The 19,466-nt window shown below is 32.8% G+C and overlaps 1 protein-coding gene across 5 annotated transcripts in view; it reads left to right on the forward strand.

Annotated features, from left to right (window-relative positions):
* Window positions 1–19,466, forward strand: part of LanB1 (laminin subunit beta-1) — a 169,827-nt gene that overhangs the window by 88,273 nt on the left and 62,088 nt on the right. For 3 of the 5 annotated variants that reach the window (XM_089239264.1, XM_089239265.1, XM_089239268.1), the window contains 9 exons: window positions 624–803; window positions 1,139–1,248; window positions 2,069–2,284; window positions 2,432–2,590; window positions 8,317–8,349; window positions 10,384–10,504; window positions 15,973–16,100; window positions 18,692–18,881; window positions 19,144–19,287. In XM_089239264.1, coding sequence (XP_089095390.1) covers window positions 624–803; window positions 1,139–1,248; window positions 2,069–2,284; window positions 2,432–2,590; window positions 8,317–8,349; window positions 10,384–10,504; window positions 15,973–16,100; window positions 18,692–18,881; window positions 19,144–19,287 — 1,281 coding nt within the window. The remainder of the gene's footprint in view (window positions 1–623; window positions 804–1,138; window positions 1,249–2,068; window positions 2,285–2,431; window positions 2,591–8,316; window positions 8,350–10,383; window positions 10,505–15,972; window positions 16,101–18,691; window positions 18,882–19,143; window positions 19,288–19,466) is intronic. The other 2 variants (XM_089239267.1, XM_089239266.1) reach the window with 1 other exon arrangement.

Consider the following 19,466-nt stretch of genomic DNA (forward strand, 5'->3'; position numbering starts at 1 on the left):
TTATGCTGTTTTTTTTTCTAATTTGTCTCTATTTTGAATTTGAATATCGCAGCAAATATTACACATAGAAATGTGTATTTTTTTGCCTCAAAAGAGACATAGAAACAAATTTTTAATTATGTTTTTAAGCACTGGGCATCATTATAAAAATTGGGCATCCTCATTAATTTTATATATTAAAATATCTATACAACCCCTTGCAAAATGAACGATGTATTTGAGGTCCACACATTATTTGGATACTTTTTTTTAATATGAAGTATGCCTCTAACATCAACAGTTTGCCAATAAATTAAAATGTCAGCTGTTATATATGCACCCTGTTCATATATATACAGTGAAATTCTTATGCAACAATGCTTAAGGTACTGTAGGAAAGTAGTATTCTACAGAATATATCATTATAGATGGAATGTAATAACACTATATTGACTACATTGAAGTGTGACAGGACTGGAGAATAATATCATTATATAGGCAATTATCATAATAGATATTATCACTATACAGGATTTTTGCAGTATTTGTAATAAGGAATGTATTATGTATAAAACACATATTTTTATTCATAATTAGATTTTTCATTTCAAAAATATTTTACTCATTGGATTTCTTTTTATTAGCCTGTGACTGTGATCCAAGAGGTTCATTAGATGATGGTATATGTGATTCTAGAAACGATGGTGTTTCTGGTCTAGTTGCTGGTCGTTGTCACTGTAAAAAAAATGTTGAAGGCCGACGCTGTGATAGATGTAAAAATGGCTTTTGGAACTTTCAAACTGAAAATCCTGATGGATGTGAATGTAAGTATTTTGATATTTCTAATTAAACAAATTTTTTTAGATCAACTAATGACAGATATTTTGTTGTCTGTTCTCCATATCGGATATTGAACCTGTGTGGAAACTAAGGTAGGCAAATTCTATTATAAGTCACTGCAGTTGGTGATTTTTTTTTTTTATATTATGACAATTTTTTTATTAGGTAGAATTTTTTTTATAACCACACACACACACACATTCATTCCAAAAATTATACATTAAATCATAATTTTTCTGCTTCAATTTTGAAGCACATTAATTCAGTAAGAATGATTTTTGAATTTTAATAGCTTTTTTTACTTTTTTTAAAATTTCAGCTTGCACATGCAACATCAATGGAACAGTAGGAAATCAAGGATGCAATATTTATACTGGTGAATGTGTTTGTAAAAGAAATGTTGTTGGGAGAGATTGTAACCAGTGTTTGGTAAATCACCTTTTTAATCATTTCAATCAAAAAAGATATCATAACAAAGCTCCATTGCAACGCTCTGTTCTGTCTAAGCTTCCAGTTATGAAGATTTTTGTATTATTATTAATATCAATATATTATATGAGGAAAACAGTGTATGAATACACTGACATATTAGCATAAATTATTTTCATTTTGAATTTTATGTGATTCCTGGTGATTAACATAATAAAAAACCAATGATAAAGTCTAATATCAAGGAAAGCTGCAAATCCTAGCACATTTCAACACACTATGGGTTCCGTCTGCAAAGGATATATATATATATATATATATATACATATATAATCACTATTATGCTTACCGGGATCCTACTTGAGCTGGTTACCAAATCTTGACTCATTGTTGCGCAACAAAAACAGTATGTCTGTATAGATTATGCATTAGTATTCATTGTTTAGTCTCTACTTTAGCATGTCATGCTACTTTGGGTGTTAAAAGAAAAGTAAACTGGTGTCTCCCATAGTGTATTAGCATAGTGTGTTTGTTAACATGTGTGGTTATGTTTCACACTTGGCCAGATTGTAAAAGGACCCAAACTCTATTCTTGGCGAAGACCAGCAGAGTCTCTGTTCTAAGTTCACCTTGGCAATGACATCTGGAAAGTATCTTTCCTTCATTCATGGTTGTCATTCTTATTTTCCTATATCATTGGTTCATTATTGTGTTAGTAGGAGTAGAGGATTCCAATTTCAGGTGATTGACATGAATACCTTGAAACACATTATTTTGTGTATTACTGTTTGCTAAAACGCTCATGAAATTTTTATTCTAGCCAGAATATTGGGGTTTGAGCTCAGATGAGGAAGGCTGCAAAGCATGTGACTGTGATCCAGGTGGTTCTTATGACAATAACTGTGATGTCATCACTGGTCAGTGTCGATGCCGTGGCCACATTAATGGTAGACGGTGTGATGAACCTGAATCTGGATTCTTTGCTGGTAACCTTGATTACATGGTTTATGAAGCAGAATTAGCAAAAGGAACACCTGTAAGTATAGGAATCAAAGTTTTTAATTTCTTGTGAGAGAAAATTACCTGGATATGCTTTCATACCATTCTATGAAAAATTACCTGTCTGTCCTTTTAAGTTTTTTATCATCGTTTTCAGAATAAATTCCTTCATGTTTACTCCTAGGATTGTCAGGTTCTTGTGAGAGAGCCATTTCCAGACCGCGATTCAACTTGGACAGGTCTGGGATACATGAGAGTTTTTGAAGGTTCTCATTTGCAATTTGATGTGACAGATGTCCCTCAATCACTTGAATATGATATAGTTATTCGTTATGAACCTCAGGTAAGTCATAAATTAGGTTTTGCTTTAAATATAAATTTATAGTTTATAGATTTTTTTCACATGTTTCACTCTTTTGAACAAAAATTTGCTTTGAATGAATGACTTATGACTTGTACTGGTGATGATCATGTTGGTTTGAAAATATACTTTTTTTCTTTTTTAGTAATGTTATTAAAAATTTTAAATAATGCATAAGAGTCTTAGTTCATGTGCATGATTCTAGCAGTTTTTGCCCAAGTTTAGCATGTGTCTGAGCAGCACTTTATATTTTATTTATATTACATATTGAGCAGTTTTAGTGCTTTATATTAAACATTTATGTGTGTAAGCATAGTCAATATTCATGTGTATGCTTTAGAGCCACCTATTGATTGATTTTTTTTTAAATAAATGACATTTTGAATAATTTGTTGTACAAATTTTGTCTAATTTGGAGCAGTAAAACACACTCCAAACATCTCTGAAGTGGGAAACTTATTTCTCGCTGACCCTGTAAATAATATAATAATGCCCTAAATAAATAAACATACAATACAGTAACGTTTGCAAATTAACCTACTCGAAACCCTTTCTTGCCCATGGCCCACTTTCAACCATTTCTCATTCCTGTGGCCCCCATTGCAACCGTGATTAATTTCTTATCCCCTCTTCCACACTTTTTTGTTAGAAGATAGTTATTCAAATATCTTTAGAAGTGTAAATATGTTCAAATTTAATTAAATTAACTTTTAATTAATGAAAATAATGAAAGAGCAAAAAAATAGAATAAATTATCTTCAATCAATGTAAACTTTGCGCTTGAAGATGGCACAATGTCATAAAGTTACTATTGTGGATAAAATTTGTATTATTTACAAATTAGTTTTTTTTTGGAGGTGAATATTTATAGTTTTATTCAGAATCATCAGTTGTAGCTTTCAAAATATGCCTTCTTATAATGATAAAAATCTCAAAAGTGGTAGCACACAGTTTTATTACTTTTATTCTCTTCAAGCAGATAAAATTAGTAATGTGTGAGAAAGTAGCCACACAATTGAGTCACAATTGAAAGTTAGAAGTACAACCTTTCACATCATTTTCAATTATGATATATATATATATGTTAAGGATATAGGCTCACAAATTAAAAAAATAAACTAAAATAAGTGTGAAAAATTTTAGAATATTTGTTTGAACCATTCATTCCAGAGAAATCATGTACGCAATGATAAAACCTACATTTGGAAAAAAATTAGTTTAATTAATTTGTCAACATGTAATGATTCATTATCAGGATTTCAAGCCCATCAGGAAATATTAATAATCAGATTTTCAAATAAGAAAATTATATTGGTTTGCTAACTTTAATTTTGATACAGTGAAAATCTGATATCTTGTTGGATAACAAGCTACCTTCAAGTGGCTTTCTGTTCATAATGTGGCCACTCTCTTGCAGGCAAATGAAGCAATGTGCGAGTTGTCTTAAACACAACACAATATTTCACATAACAGTCTGTACTATATTTAATATACAGTGTGCATATGTAACCATTGAACCCGTCATAACCACTTGACTGGTTAAATATGTTTAAAATTATATTTTTCCTGTTATATTGAAAGGAATAGCATGCAAACATCTGAAATTAAAACAACAGTTATTTCATGCCAATTACAGTGTCTTAAGTTATACAGCAATATAGTTTTAAAAAATTAAATTTCATGGCTATTTTTTCTCATATATGTATGGTTTTTATATCACAAAGTTTAACATGTGCTTAAAGCAAATTGAATTTTTGTGATATTTAACCCCTTGAACTGAAATTATCAGTCCAGCTCGCCATGAAATTGTATGTCTGAGCAGTGCTGCCCATAAATAAATTGCAGTTCAAGAGGTTAATAATGGAGAAAATGGAGAAAAAAAAGAGATTTAAATAATGAAGGAAAGTTGGGGAAAACAGCTTTAAAAATGCGAGTAAAACATTTATCAATATTTAACATTGTTTTTTCAAACTTTTCTCTGTTTTTCAAATTCAAATGTCTTAGTAAATATTGTATTTAAAAATGTGGATTTTTTTGGCATCAGGAGAGACAAAGCAACAACTTTTTAATTGGGTTCTTGAGCACTGGGTGTCCGTATAAAAAAATTAGCATTTTTATTTTAATAACTTCACAATCCTTCACAACATGAATGATATATCTGAATACTGCATTTTATTTGGATACTTTTTCTAGCTGAGAAGTATGCCTCTAGGATCAATGGTTCACCAGTAAAATTCCATACACCCTGTTACCTATGCATCCTGTATATACATTTGTTTGTCTTGAAATCTTATGATGATGTAACACAAGCTTATGGCAAATTGGATAAACATACAAAAAAAAATCATTACATGCTTATTTTCGTGAAACTTTAAAATTTCGGATACTTTTTAAATTTTAAGCTTCTTCTAACTACTCCGATTCTATGGTAGGTGTTGAAATATCCTGCTAACCACAATCAAAGGTCTAAATTAATTTTTTCCCATTTATTTGTATTTATGGCTCTGCTTAAGAACCATATTGGCTAGCCTCAGCATCGAGTGGAGGGGAAAGGTTATAACAAATATCCCTAAAGAACAGTGGTATAATCCTATTATTTTTCAGCAGCATAACATATTTCTTTTCAGCAGAGGTGATAGATTGGCACCTCTCTCAAAAGCCATAAAAAAATGCCCCAGAGCAACCATTCTTTATTCAATTTTCTGACCCCACAACAGACTATTCAATGATTGGCTAAGGATAGCTTTGTGCTAAGCTAGATGGCTGGCTATCTGTCTGTAATTGCTTGAAAACGATGTATTTTTTTGACAAACTTTCATTTTTCACCTCTCTACTTCTTGGATTACATTTACTACTATCACTATAACCAGAACTCAAAAGAATGTCAAGTCAACAAATCTTTGTCTGCCTTCTTAATGGCAGCCTTCTTTAAATGAAAAGTCTTCGAGCACATACAATTTCCTGTCTTTACAGTTGCTCCATTTTACTGAAGCCTCTTCTGTAGTTTGAGTCAGGGCCTACTGCCATCCCAAGTTGTAAAACTACAGAGATTACATGCAACACTTTTCTATTTCCTTGCTCATGTTAATATTATTTAAATAGGAGGAAAAATTGTGAAAAGATATTCTATGCATTTTGTTTGAAATTAAATTTTTTTGGTCACTCTTTTCATAAATTTCTTTGTGGGCCCCCTTATCAGCAGCCATGGCTCCTCTTTTGCAAGATTTTCATCCGTGGCCCCCTTGGAATATCCCAGGGCCCCTGGTTGTGATCCAATGTCCTAAATGACGAGATAGAGGACTACTATTTAGGATGATTTATGGGCTCACTGTTATCTATAAACTTATTCTTTTTGTGTGACTTTGAAAAAGAAACTATCCAATGACACTTGCTTTTGCCTCCTTTCAAGGATTTCTCAGAAAAATTGGGAAATTGCATTGTCATTGAACAGATTCATTGTGTGTTTTGCTACAGGTTTATTTGTGAAGTTCTTTTTTTCACAAAATTTTGCACAGATTCCCACCTTCTATACATCTTTCTAACTTCATTTGGAAAATCAGGGACTTCTCCTCCTTGGATGCAATTACCCTCCATAAGCTCTTGCTGTTGGGTACGATGGAGATCAATCAATTCGTCTACTGTCAACTCCTGGCCATGTTCTACCACTAGTTCCTGAATGTCATCCTCATGCACCTCCAGTTCCATAGCCTTTCCCAAAGACACAATCTCTTCAACAAATGTTCCTATTCATGAGATAGCCCCTCAAAGTCACATTAAATGATGCAATTAGCCCACAATTTTCTTACACAATTTCGAAAAACTTCGAGTGTACACACTTGACACAATGCTACGTCTAGTTTTGTATCGTAAACAGTCATGCTTGCATGTGTGTTCATTTTTTGAGTGGGACATGGTGATCGGGAACTGTAGGGGAGAATATTACCCACAATTCCACAGTATGTGTGAACAGAAGCAAAAAAACCATCAGTTCAGTAGTGATAACATGAAAATAAACAAAGCAAAAATTTTTGCTGGTAATTCAAATTATTGCTCATTAACCAAGTCAAAATTTGTTCAAAATTTTTGCTCAGTATGTGAATTGCTTGTTAACCGAAATGACACTGTATCATTTTGCTAGACTATTTTCATTGACCGGAAAGTCAGTGTTTTTTTTGTTTTGTTTTTTTTGGTTGAAAATGTTTAAACATTTCTGTTTAAAATAGGTCAAACTATTACAGTAGAACTTATTCAAAATACTGGAGACCGAACCCATTTTGAATATCAAAAATTGTGGTTACAAGTAAATATTTCTGAAGGCTAAAATGAAGGATGTTAGAGCTAATAAAGAGTTAAAAGATGCAGAACATGTTTTTTTTTTCATTTCTGCAAATTCACGTAAAGGAAAAAATAGACAAAACTATAGGCAAATAAAATTAGCTAACAAATTGTTTGCACTATTTTTTGGTAATTGACTTTTAGTGAACACTGTTATTGCATGTGTTCTTGTATATGCATTTGATCATTCTATCATTTTTGTCACACCACTGATATTTTTTGCACAGGTGGGCTAATTAAACATGAGCATAGAGTTTATTTCTTTATCTGAACAGCAGCATTTGGCATTTCTTTCTTCTTTTGTATATCTCGCAGAGGGATTGGTGGGCCAACTCCTCAGTGGGGAGACTCTACAGTAGAAATGTGTTTGAATATGCATGTGTAAAAATTATTTTGGTTGGTCTAGATATGAGAAGTTTTACTGGAGAGATATATGTATATTGTTTAAAATTTTCCTCCTAAAAAAAGAAGAAAAAAACAAGTTACTCATGAATTGTTTATATGTGAATTATTTATTACAGTTATTTTAGTCAACAAAGTGGCCATAGATATTATTTACTCCTCAAACTTTTTCAGGCATGTGAAACATTTTGATCCCCGAAAATAAATGAACAATAAACTCAATGAGTCACATAAATTGATCGACCCAGGAGAACTCTCTAGGTTTGCAAGTTCATAAGAAATTTTGCTTGGAGAAAAACTCTCACATTCGTTGACAGTACGTCAAAAACTAATCCTTATGGTCACTTGAAGTGCACTGATTATCGAGGCAAGAGTGGAAACTGACTTTTCTTAGCTTTGAGTGGGAAGTAAAATATTTCATGACGTGAGAAAAAATCTCATGCAGCGAGTTCTCCTGGATTAAGGAAAATAATTTTTTAAATGGTACAGAAGCAGAGTTCTTATTAATTTTTTAAACTTGTGCTAAAAACTGATCAAACATTTTTGTACAGGTTTTTAAGTGAGATTGAATGTTAGCATGAGTTTTTCCAAACTAAATACTTTTTAAATTGTCAGGAAGATGAGTTTGACAAAATAATTTTTTTTTTTTTGAGTAGATGATAAAAATGATAAATATCCTATATAGTAAAGATGTCAAATTTCATTGTTACAAACATTCGAGGACTGATTATTAAGATTTTTATGTAAACCAAGTTTGCTGTTTACTGTTTCAAGAGAGCCATATTCCTTTTGAAAAAATCAGGTTTGAGTGTATTCATACTCAATTAAATAATACATTTATGTGCATGCATGTTCTGCAAGAGCTTTATTTAATTTGAGAGGCTTTGTAAAATGTAATGCTGAAATCTTTGGTTATGATAAAGACTGTGTGAAAATGTTTAAAAATAATTTTTTTTTTTTATGCTGCAAAGATGTGGTTTCATGTAGAGAATGTCATATATCAGGTAAAACTTTCATTGCATGATATCCTTATTTTATTTGTTAGCTGAAAACTGTGAGTTGAGACCCCAAGAGATATTTATTTCACCACCTCCCACTTCATTTTTTTATTCAATTGATTGGACTCATCTGCTATCTTCTTTGATGATAGTGCTGGGAATGATTTCAAATGATTCATGTGTTTGGTATTAATATGTAATTTCATTATCAATCTCTTGACCGTCATGCTACAAGCACCTCAGCTGCATTAATGGCAACCTGGGTGATATCAACTTAGTAGTGATGGTGTCCGACGGTGGCAGGTTATCTGGTCTCAGAGGGTCCTTAAGTCATTCGATCTACTCAGTATGGACAGCCGCCCACCATCAAGACTTCTAGTATACTTGCTGCATGCAACAAACTCAGAGACCATATCATCTAGGAATGCCTCTGCCAGTACAGTGCGATGTCTAGTTTAACCTTCTTCAAATCATGTTTAAACCATAAGTGGTCGCACATGCTGCACGCAAAGCCAAACTCATTTGCACTAAAGGCATTGGCGAAGTGGGCACACGCTACTCTCCAATGATTATCCATCTGCAGATCTCTTGTGGGCTATTCAACCTCTGCAACAGCATCACAGTCTACCATAGCACCCTCCATCGATGTCCAAGCATTGTTGCCTGACATGTCGGCGCCGGTTGACAACACAACGATATTCTGTGGTCGCTATATATACTCATCTGGTGATGCTGCCATGCTGTTGTCCATCGTCATATTATCACTGTCTTTCAATTTTTCTAAATGATATCTGTGATAATTATGGCTTTCATAGATAGTCACGTTGTATGTTGTATCATTTACTGTACTTCTGTATTGTCTTCAATATTTTATAGAGAAAATACTTGATTGTTCATATAGTCTTTGTTCGGGAATTTAACTATATCATCAACAGTGATTAGAAGCATATTATTAAATGAAACAGTTGAAATAAATAAAAAATTGTCTTTCCTATCCAGTTTTCAATGAAAAACATTGTCAGTCATCCAGAATCAACCAGTATACGCATTGTTAATCAGGTATTAAAGCTCACTGCTGGTATGTGAGAGAGTTAAATTTATGTGAGGATGAAACTGAAGGCCAACAGACATCCTAGTTTTAGATTTTTATTGAGTGGCACAAAATCTAATAGGAATGACATGGATGACATGGACACAATTTTCAACAACTACATGGAAAAAGTTTCAACAGAGGAGAGGCAAAATCTGTTGCAAAAATATTCTATGCTTTCCATAATTTTTAATGTGACTTATAATGATAACAACACACATATGTTCAATGTCAATGCAGGTCAAAATTAAGAATCCCACAAACATAAGCTAGTGATCATTATTTCTATTTTTTCAATTGCTTTTCAGTGTCATTTCTGATCCATTCATTACCCACATATAAATCATTTCAAAAACTGCACTTGAATTTCTGAAAGTTTCAACAACAGTTTTGTTTTAATTATCATAATTATCACTACGCAATACTTTTGGTACACAATTTTTTTTCTCTCAATGAGTTTGATGATAATCTGCTGTATTTTAATAAAATCACACGTCAATACATTGGCTAAAAGGTGGTCATTGCCATAGAAACAAGTGATGCAGTTCCTTCATACCTTTCTTCATTTCAAGCTCAAGTACATAGAAAGTATAGTGGTGTTTATGATATTTTTTCCATACTTTTTATCAACTATTCTAATAAAACCTTGAGAATAGATATTCTCAGAAAAGTGATATAGTTTTGCTTGAAGTATTCCCCCATGCAAATATTTTGAAGCACAGTCATTCTGATTTTGGAAAGCATGTATCAAAACACTTTTAGGTTTTCTTTTTTATAATTTTCACACCAATTGATAGAAAGATTTTTAATAGCCCATTTCTCAATAAAGCAGTTGAACCTATAGATTCATAATCTTTTATGGCAAGTATTGATTTGATAATGATGAAGTTATTCAACTTGTTATCACTGCTAATATTTAAAAAATTTTCTCTGTAATTGTCTGTCATCAGTTGCCTGGTCAATGGGAAGAAGTTCAAGTTATTATAGAGCGGCCTGGTCCTGTTGATCCAACTGGGCCATGTGCTAATACCATTCCTCAAGATGATATCAAAACGGTTTCTTTGCCTTCAGGTATGTCCATTATCCCTTTATTAGATACTTTATAGAACAGATAGAATTAAAAACATTTTTGATGTAATGTTTTTGTGAAGTGTTTTGAAATAATTACAACAGCAAAAGCCCAAAAAAGTTTGCAGTGCATTTGATCAGAATGAGATTTCAATTCACTTGTATGCTGTAATTAAGCTTATCAAATACACTTTTAATTTTGCATAGTGAAACTTTGGTTCATGACCATAACCAGGGTTGTTTGGTTTAAACCACGTTTTAAACCTTGGTTTTAACCAAGTGGTTTTTTTTTTAAAAACTACTTTGGTTTTTTTCAAAAAATCAAATAAAAGTTGCCTAAATATCATTTTTTTCCTTGAAAAATATCATATTGGTTCATTATTAGCCAAAATGTTCCATTTTTACCACATTTTATATCCTTGGGGTACATTCTAATCATATATCTTTAAATGACATAAGATTTTATAAGTGTTTTTTTTTTTAAAAGTCTCATAAAAGTGGCCAAAATATATATATATATTTTTCATATGAAGTATCTTAGTTATTTAAAGTTATATATAAAAGCCAAAATTTCTCATTCTTACAACATTTTCTAACCTTTGGCTACATTCTGATGCTCTATATATCTTTAGCAAATTCATGAATGACGATTGCATCACACATCTAAATGTAGTGGTGTATTATCTCACAGGGTTTCTTTTTCCCTTCACAAAGAAGCAGCTACAGTAGTGACACCATCATGCTAGGGGCAGGTGGTCCTATAATCCAATAAAGACACCAGCTGTCCTTAAAGGACAAAGACTAGTGTACTAGTGGTTACATTACCTCACATACATTTTCATTTTCTTTCCCATAAGAAGTAGCACATCTCCTACTGTATATCTCCCAGTCTTAATATTCAATAGTTGTTTTTTTATACTTTCACACACACACCGTTTTTATCCCAGTTAATCAAGGTTCTACTGTATAGTAGTAACAGATTTATGAAAAATAATCAGCTATATACGGGGTGATTATAATTTAAGATTTGATTCCAAAACTATACAATAAGTACTGATCAGAATGACTTGAAAATTTGCATGGATACTCCTGAAGCAATGGAAGTTTCTTTTGCAAAAGAAAAAAGTGCAAAATGTGCAAGTAGATGATGCTGTACTTGGCCAGCAGTATAAATCTATTTTGTGCAACCACATCATTTCGACACTTCCACAGCATCAGTGTGTGGATAGAACTTCTATCAAGATGCACATTGCAATACCAGCAAAGCAGCTGCTGAAGAGCCATTTTGTCAGGATGCACCTTAACCCTTGCAACTTCTGGCTGTGGGGGTACCTCAAAATGTTATAAACAGTGGTCAGATTGCAAACTTTTGGTGAATTGCAATCTCCAGCACATTCCCTATATGTTAGAAGTTCCTCAGGAATATGAACGGGGGAAAGGGGGCACGTTTGGTTTAATAAAGCTGAATTGCAAGCACATCCACATTATGACCATGGCATACTCCGATTCTGTTGTCGAACAAGAGTTTTTGTGCTTTCAACCTCATAGCCAGAACACGCGGTGAACAACATATTTAACATTTCTTAAGTAAGTTGTTATTTGTTCAATCACTTCGTTTTTTGTGATGTTTCCATGAATTATGAAATCGTGAAATGCTGTAATTAAGGTATCATTCTGCCATGACTGGCTATCGTTTCCATTCTGCGAGCAAATTTCCCACATGTTGGATGGTGTGTCATTAATTTTACATTTTTAAGTATTTTTTCCCCCTTTATCAAATAAAATTGAATTTTTTTAGGAATATTCATGTCAATTTTCAAGTCATTCTGACAATTGTTCTTTTTTTACAGTGTTTTGAAATCAGAACCTTAGTTATAATCACCCTGTATATCGTAAATCATTGTTAATTAATCTGCATTATTTATGCTTCATTAAATACATTATATTCACCTAATTTTTATTACTTTTTGCAAAATAGCTTCCTAATTAAGTATACTGAAAGTAACTGGAGAAAAACCTTTATATATTATATGATTAATAATAACATTAAAAGAATTTTCAAACAGACAATAATCCATTGAGTTAAGCAAAAAATAATTAAATTTGAAAAGGTGGTTTTTGTTAAAATGTAATAAATATTTATTGATTAATTAGCATGGGAATAGTGTTAATTACATTAATAAACATTTTATTTTAGTTAATTATTGGAAGTTTGAATGATTTTTCAGAAATTTCATTGTTTGTAATGTTAATACCATTTAAAACAAAAAAAATGGTTTAAACCGAAAAAACCGGTTTTTTTACCAACCTTGACCATAACTCAATCTGTAAACCTAATCATAATCCAAAACACTTTCATATCAAATCAAACCTTCCCATAAGAAATGATGGAAACTCAAATGATTTGTTCCATAAATTTCTCTCTCATGCCATCTCATTTTTTAAGATAAAGTGCGGGTTAATTTTACCTTATATTTATCATACTTTATTTTATATTTAATACTAAAGGTTCATGTATAGTCAGAATGATACAGGAGCAAGGGCTTCAATTCCAATTATACAGGTTTCTCAGCAGCCTGGCTATTCCCTGATTGTTATAGCAGGGGCTTCAGTTTGAAATTCCAGCTAGCATTTACACACAACAAGTGGGTGAGATAGTCTTTCATGGGCTTGTGCATGAATGCTACTCCCATAGTCAGTGACATTTTAACAAACAGGCCCAAGTCAAACAAGGGCTCCTAAACTATTCAAAGATTTTTGTTAACCCCTTTATGATCACGGGTGAAATATCTCGTCCAAACGCAATTGGAGGAAATTCATTCCAATTCTCTGTGTTTTCTTTACCTCTTTCCTCATCATTTTCATTGTAACGCTATGTGCACTGAATTTTTTTCCCTCCCTATTCTTTCTATACTCCTAGTTATTAGTGATTTTTCCCCACATATAATGCATCTTTCTCAGAGCCAATCTTTCTGCTATATACAGGGCGTCCATAATTAAAAGACCCTATTTTAAAGTAACCTACAGGCAAAACCAGTCATCAGAAAAGTGTGAAATTTTGTAGAGGACTTCATGAAGTGATGGGAATTTGTTTCACGGGGATGAGTTGCACATGTCGCCACCAGAGGGCGTTTCACTTTGAATACTTGTAGTAAAAAATGTACATTTATGTGATGTCATGCAGCAGCTGTTGTAAAACCTAGAAACATTAGCAGAGATCTTGTTTCTCAATGTGTTTGCTGATCACAATGATGATAAGTTTACGAGATTGTGCTTTCTTGGTTAAATTGTTTTATGAAAACCGCAATTCCGCAGTAATTGCTCTACAGAAATATCAGACTTGGAAGAGGATTTGAAAATGTCCAAAGAATGTTAAAAAACCTTTGGAGTATGATAACAAAATTTGAAACCACAGGATCGTTGGCTGTTCGTTTTGGAAAAGGAAGAAAACCTGTTTCTATAGACACATTCTCATGCAAACACTAGTTTCAGATGTGTAGCACTGGCACTGGATAGGCCACGTTCAACTGTCCATAAGATCATGTGGGATATCCTCCAATATTATCCGTACAAACTTTCACTTGTGCAGCGGTTGCTTCCACATGATTATAACGCTCGACTCTGGTTCTCACTACAGTTTTTATCTCGCGCTGAGGTTGATTCAGAATAACCTTGGAATATCCTCTGGACAGACGAAGCAAATTTTTACTTGGATGGTGCAGTTAATACTCACAACTGCCGAATTCGGGAACCAGAAAATCTGCATGCTATCTTAGAGGTTCCGTTGCATTCACCAAAAGTGATGGTATGGTGTGGATTTACTGCATCATTTATTCTCTGTTCCTACTTCTACGAGGAGTTATGTTCTACAGGTCTAGTGACATGTTCAATCACCAGGAAGCGATATGCATTGCTGTTACAGAACAAAATTGTTCCGGCTTTGCAAGCACGTCACTGCCTTGCAGACACAATCTTTATGCGAGATGGAGCTCCTCCTCACATTGCAGTGTGTACTAAGAATGTTTTTAAAACACATTTGATAGAAGAATGTGTCATCAGCCTGCGCTTCCCTAATCTATGGCCTCTCAGATCCCCGAACCTTAATCAATACAATTTTTGGCTTCGGGGGGTATTTGAAATGTCTGGTAAGTCATGACAATCCAAGAACTTTACCTGGCCTTAAAGGTAGCATTTCACGCCACGTGCTGAACATTTTCCTGCACACACTTGAGTCAGTTGTGGAACATGCCATCTTGCAATTTCACATGGTATCTGAAAATGATGGTCATCGTGTGGAACATGTTTTGTTGCAGTAACAATTGTAAAAGTGTTTAACAATTTTGAAAATTGTAAACGTTTGTTTAAATGTGTAATTTCTTAATAAAACGCCCTCTGGTGGCGACATGTGCAACTAATTTTTTTCCCCTGAAACAATTTCTCATCACTTCATGAAGTCCTCCACAAAATTTCACACTTTCCTGATGACTGGTTTCACCTGTAGGCTACTTTAAAATAGGGTCTTTTAATTATGGACTTTATGTAAGGGAAAAAGAACACATGGGGAGGGTGAGGGCAAAAGAGAAATCCACTGTAGGCATACTTAGTTATCTAATGTATTTCCCCCTCATTATTTCTTTTTTTTCTTGCTTTCTTTTATTTTCTTTCTTGTTCTTCCTTTTTTTAATACGCAAACAATGCTACCAGATTTATCACGATACCTCTAGTAGATATCACACAATTTTTTTTTCCAAAAGCCTATATGTTAAGTGGTTATTATACATATGCATAGAATATATGGTGCTACTTTAGTTAATGAATGCCTCAGTGAAAATTTTTTTGCGATTTTGTACCCTGGCTAACGAACACGGATTCAGCTAATGGATAATTTTTTTGATATGGATGCACATGATAACATAACACAGCCATGTTGTGAGCTGATCATTTGATCATTTTGTTGCACCACAGTCATTTTCTGCACACAAGACCGGGACCTACAATTTATTGTTGATACTGAACGGAAGCCTTTTTTTTTGATACTCACCCCCGCTAACCCCCGGTGTGGGACTCCTCCTACAGTAGCAATCTTTTTCTGTGGTCATAATTTCAAGTGTGTTCACTTTCCCACAATGTTTATCATTTTCTATCGCTACTTTTCAAAGTTTTTCAAAGATATTATGCTTTAAAATTCATAGATGAATGTACATATTATGATGTACATTGCATACATGATGCATAATGTTCCATGCCTTGAAATATACATAATTCTGCAACCAGGGCTGCAACAAATGAGAAGGAAGAAGGCGGATCTAGTTAAATTTTTAATTTTTTTGCCAAATATTCAATTTTCAAGTAACTTCATAAGTTAGAAGCGACTTTTGTTTTAGATGTTCAATGCTCAAGTTCAAATAATTGTTTAATGTTTAATTGATCTTGCTCATAATTAGAGAGAAATAATTTCTTGATATTTTTAGGACAACGTTATGGTGTTGTATTTCCACCTGCATGCTTGGAAAAAGGAAAAAGCTACACTGTTCGATTAGATTTCAGGCATTATGATAAAGAAATTGAAACTCCATCTGCTTCAGTATTAGTTGACTCAGTAAGTTGAATTTGAAAACATTTTTTAAAGGCACTCATGATAATTGATAGAAGTTTTTGAAAGTCAACCTCTCACACCAGTCATCTAGGCTACAAAATATCATAACCTTATGCTTGACATACTAAAAGTATCGAGATGCCAGCAGCCAAAACAAAATAAATGTAACTTGGTAAAAGTAAGGAAATGGGTAGTTGATTCAGCTATTAAAATTTTATTTTCAATAGAAATTCAATATATGGATTGATATGTTTGTTATGACAGTTGTGTCAATTATGACTTGGATAATGCTGCTGGTTATGTTGACTTTTTCTTTGTCTTTCGACATGTGTGATGTAATTATGCATTACTATATTTACTTATCAAATACTGTAATACTCTGACTTATGACAGTTATTTGCTCCAAAGCTAACAACACATGTAAAAAAAAAAGACAATTCAAGGTGAATTTTCCCACTGATATATTGTTAAAATAATAAAACAACTGAATTTCATAAAAATATAATAACCATAATCTATTGTATTTAATTATCATAATCTGTTGTATTAAACTACCATAATCCATTGTATTTAACTCTTTAATTGGCAAACATTGAAATATCCAGAGGGGAAAAGTTATGAGGGGTTATACAGTAGACTCTCGTTATACAGTAGTCTAATCCGTTCTGTCCAGTAATCCGGATTCTTTGTTCCGCCAATTCTTTGTTCTCTCACTGGACCACGTTTTTACATTAAAAACATATGCATACAAACACATTCCACAAATATGTGGACAAGATAAAAGACAAAGAGGAAGACCAATGCATGCATTATTTTTTGGACCTTCCGGTAATCTTGCATACCCCTGGTATGACATGCGCCGGATTACCAACAGTCTATTGTATTAGGCAAATGAGGTATTCTGAATGCTATTAAGTGACTAAAAGAAATTTATTGTCAACATTAAAAAAAATATGGGATGTTGCACTACATGGAACACACTGTATTTATATGATTTACATAGATTTGAATAGTTTAAAAATGTCATTTGTTGTTTACCAACTTACTTTTCTATCATTGTTAAAGAGAATGCACAGAAATATGTCTCCTTTACGAATAGCATTTCCCTTCAAAATGTAAAAGTCAAAAATTGTTCCTGCTTTTCTTGTCAAGAAATAGGAGACACATATACCTTTCAGCCATTCAGCTGATAGTTATGGAAATTTCATGAACAGGTAAAATCAAATGTTAGGAGTTGCTTTGAAGCATCAGTGCCAAAACGAGCTCAAAATATAAAACGCCTTTACTTGAAAAATATTAGAAAACCATGTGTTGCTTTTTTTTGGAACAACACTGCCAAATAAAAGATTAACTACCAACTAACATAATGGCCCATTGTATTTAATGACCATACTTTCTTTTTCTTATTTCTACTGATGCTGAATCACTGGCTTTACCAGTTGCGAAAAAACAACAGTCACGTATTAGGATAGTGGAGGGGGAGGAGAAGGGAGATTAAAATATGCAGATTTTCTTTATTCCTTCTAGGCTGACCATATTTCATCCAAAAAAATATGGGAAATGGAGATCCTAAATATACAGGAAAGTATGTTGCATTGATAATTCTTTCCAAAAAAGTTGCCAAGTGAGGAAAAAAGCAATTAGAGATTAAATAGCTGAAACTTATCTTTGGGTTGGAAATAGAGGCAACTCAAAATTTGTATTGAATTGTACTTCACAAAAAGAAAAATTGAATATGACAAATATGTGGCATGAATATCAGTATTTATTGTCATAATTATTTTGTAATTTGTAAAAAAAGAAAAAAATTTCTCTTGTGTGATTTCAATTAAATATACAAATTTAAGTAAGTTTCACTAAAAATATATCGAAAAAATGGGACATTAAAAATAATCAGGATTGCCAAATCTTGTAGGGAATAATTTTCCTTCAAAGAACACTATTGAAAAGCCTTCAAGCTTTTTTGCTCAAAGTGTTTCTAATTGAAAACAGTTCATCTATTTAAGACAAATCAATGTAAATTTGGTGTGACTGAAGCTGAAACCAACTACGGGAAAAATGAGACATTAAAAAAATCAAGGTCGCCAAATCTTGTGGGGAACCATTTCCCATGGCCCTTACAAGGACTCTAACTTAGGTCCCCAGAATGATTCTTAACATTTTTTATTTTCATATTATAAATTCACTATTAAGGGGGGGGGGTGGGCTGCGAAAAGTCTGTCTTGAGGCCCCATCAAAGACTTTAGCCTAGGGACCCTGCAGCAGTATGTGGGGGGCCATGCCATTTCTCTTCTAAGAACACTATATTGGAAAGCCTTCAAGCTTTTGCGCTAAATGTGTCTAATTGAAAAAGAAATCATTTCAAGACAAATCAATGTAAATTTGGGCTGACTGAAGTTGAGAAGATGTTAATAAAGGTAATCACGACAAATGAGATAGCTACTTGAAAACTGACTCTTCTGAATCTTTATACCATTGAAACTTTATAGGTTATGAAATTAATGTCTTGTGTGTGTCATAAACACAGTTTGAAATATGGATATATAAATTTATTTAAAAAAAATTATTTTTGCTGTTCTTTATTTCTTTTATAGATTGCTTTTATTCCTCGAATAGACAGTATTCCATTTTTTCAAGGATCTGTTGTTAATGAATACAGGCGACAGGAATTTGAACGCTTCCGATGTGGCCAAGCATTTTTTTCTGTAGTCCGTCCACCTCCCAGTGATGTTTGCAAAAAATATTTATACAGCATTGGCTTTTATGTGTATGATAAAGCTCATGGTAAGAGTAGGGGGAAAAATATTTCAGAGTGCTTTTGTTAATTCTTTTAAACTTCTAACATTAACAAATGTCTGTTTCCTCATTTTTCTTTATTTTTATTTTTCGCTTTGTTAACTTATTATTTTATTATTATCCTATTTTTGAAATGCAGCACACACACATGTATGTATGTATATACATAAAAATTTTGATCTCTCAAGTGATCTCTCAATAACATCCAATTCTCTATGAATACGTAAAATTTTCTAGTTTGTTCTTTCAGAATGTGCTTGTGATCCTACTGGATCCATAAGTGCTACTTGCAGCTCTCTTGGAGGTGAATGTCAGTGTAAGTTAAATGTTGTTGGAAGACGATGTGACAGATGTGCTTCTGGAACTTATGGATTTGGCCCATCAGGATGTAGACGTAAGTAGTTTGTGCACAATTATTTGATGAAAATGATCAATCCCAGAGACCTCAAAGCCTCAGCTTATTCATATTTTAAAGCTATAAAATATTTCTTCTGAATAACTCTCAGTTCAGGACACTATGAAAAATAATTTCAGAATCAGTGGTAAATAATTTCAGACTTGGTGAACAGAAAT

The sequence above is a fragment of the Pholcus phalangioides genome, unplaced genomic scaffold (assembly GCF_987345545.1).
Source record: "Pholcus phalangioides strain wild (caught in Gottingen) unplaced genomic scaffold, Ppha-v1.0 ptg000011l_1, whole genome shotgun sequence".
NCBI lineage: Eukaryota > Metazoa > Arthropoda > Arachnida > Araneae > Pholcidae > Pholcus > Pholcus phalangioides.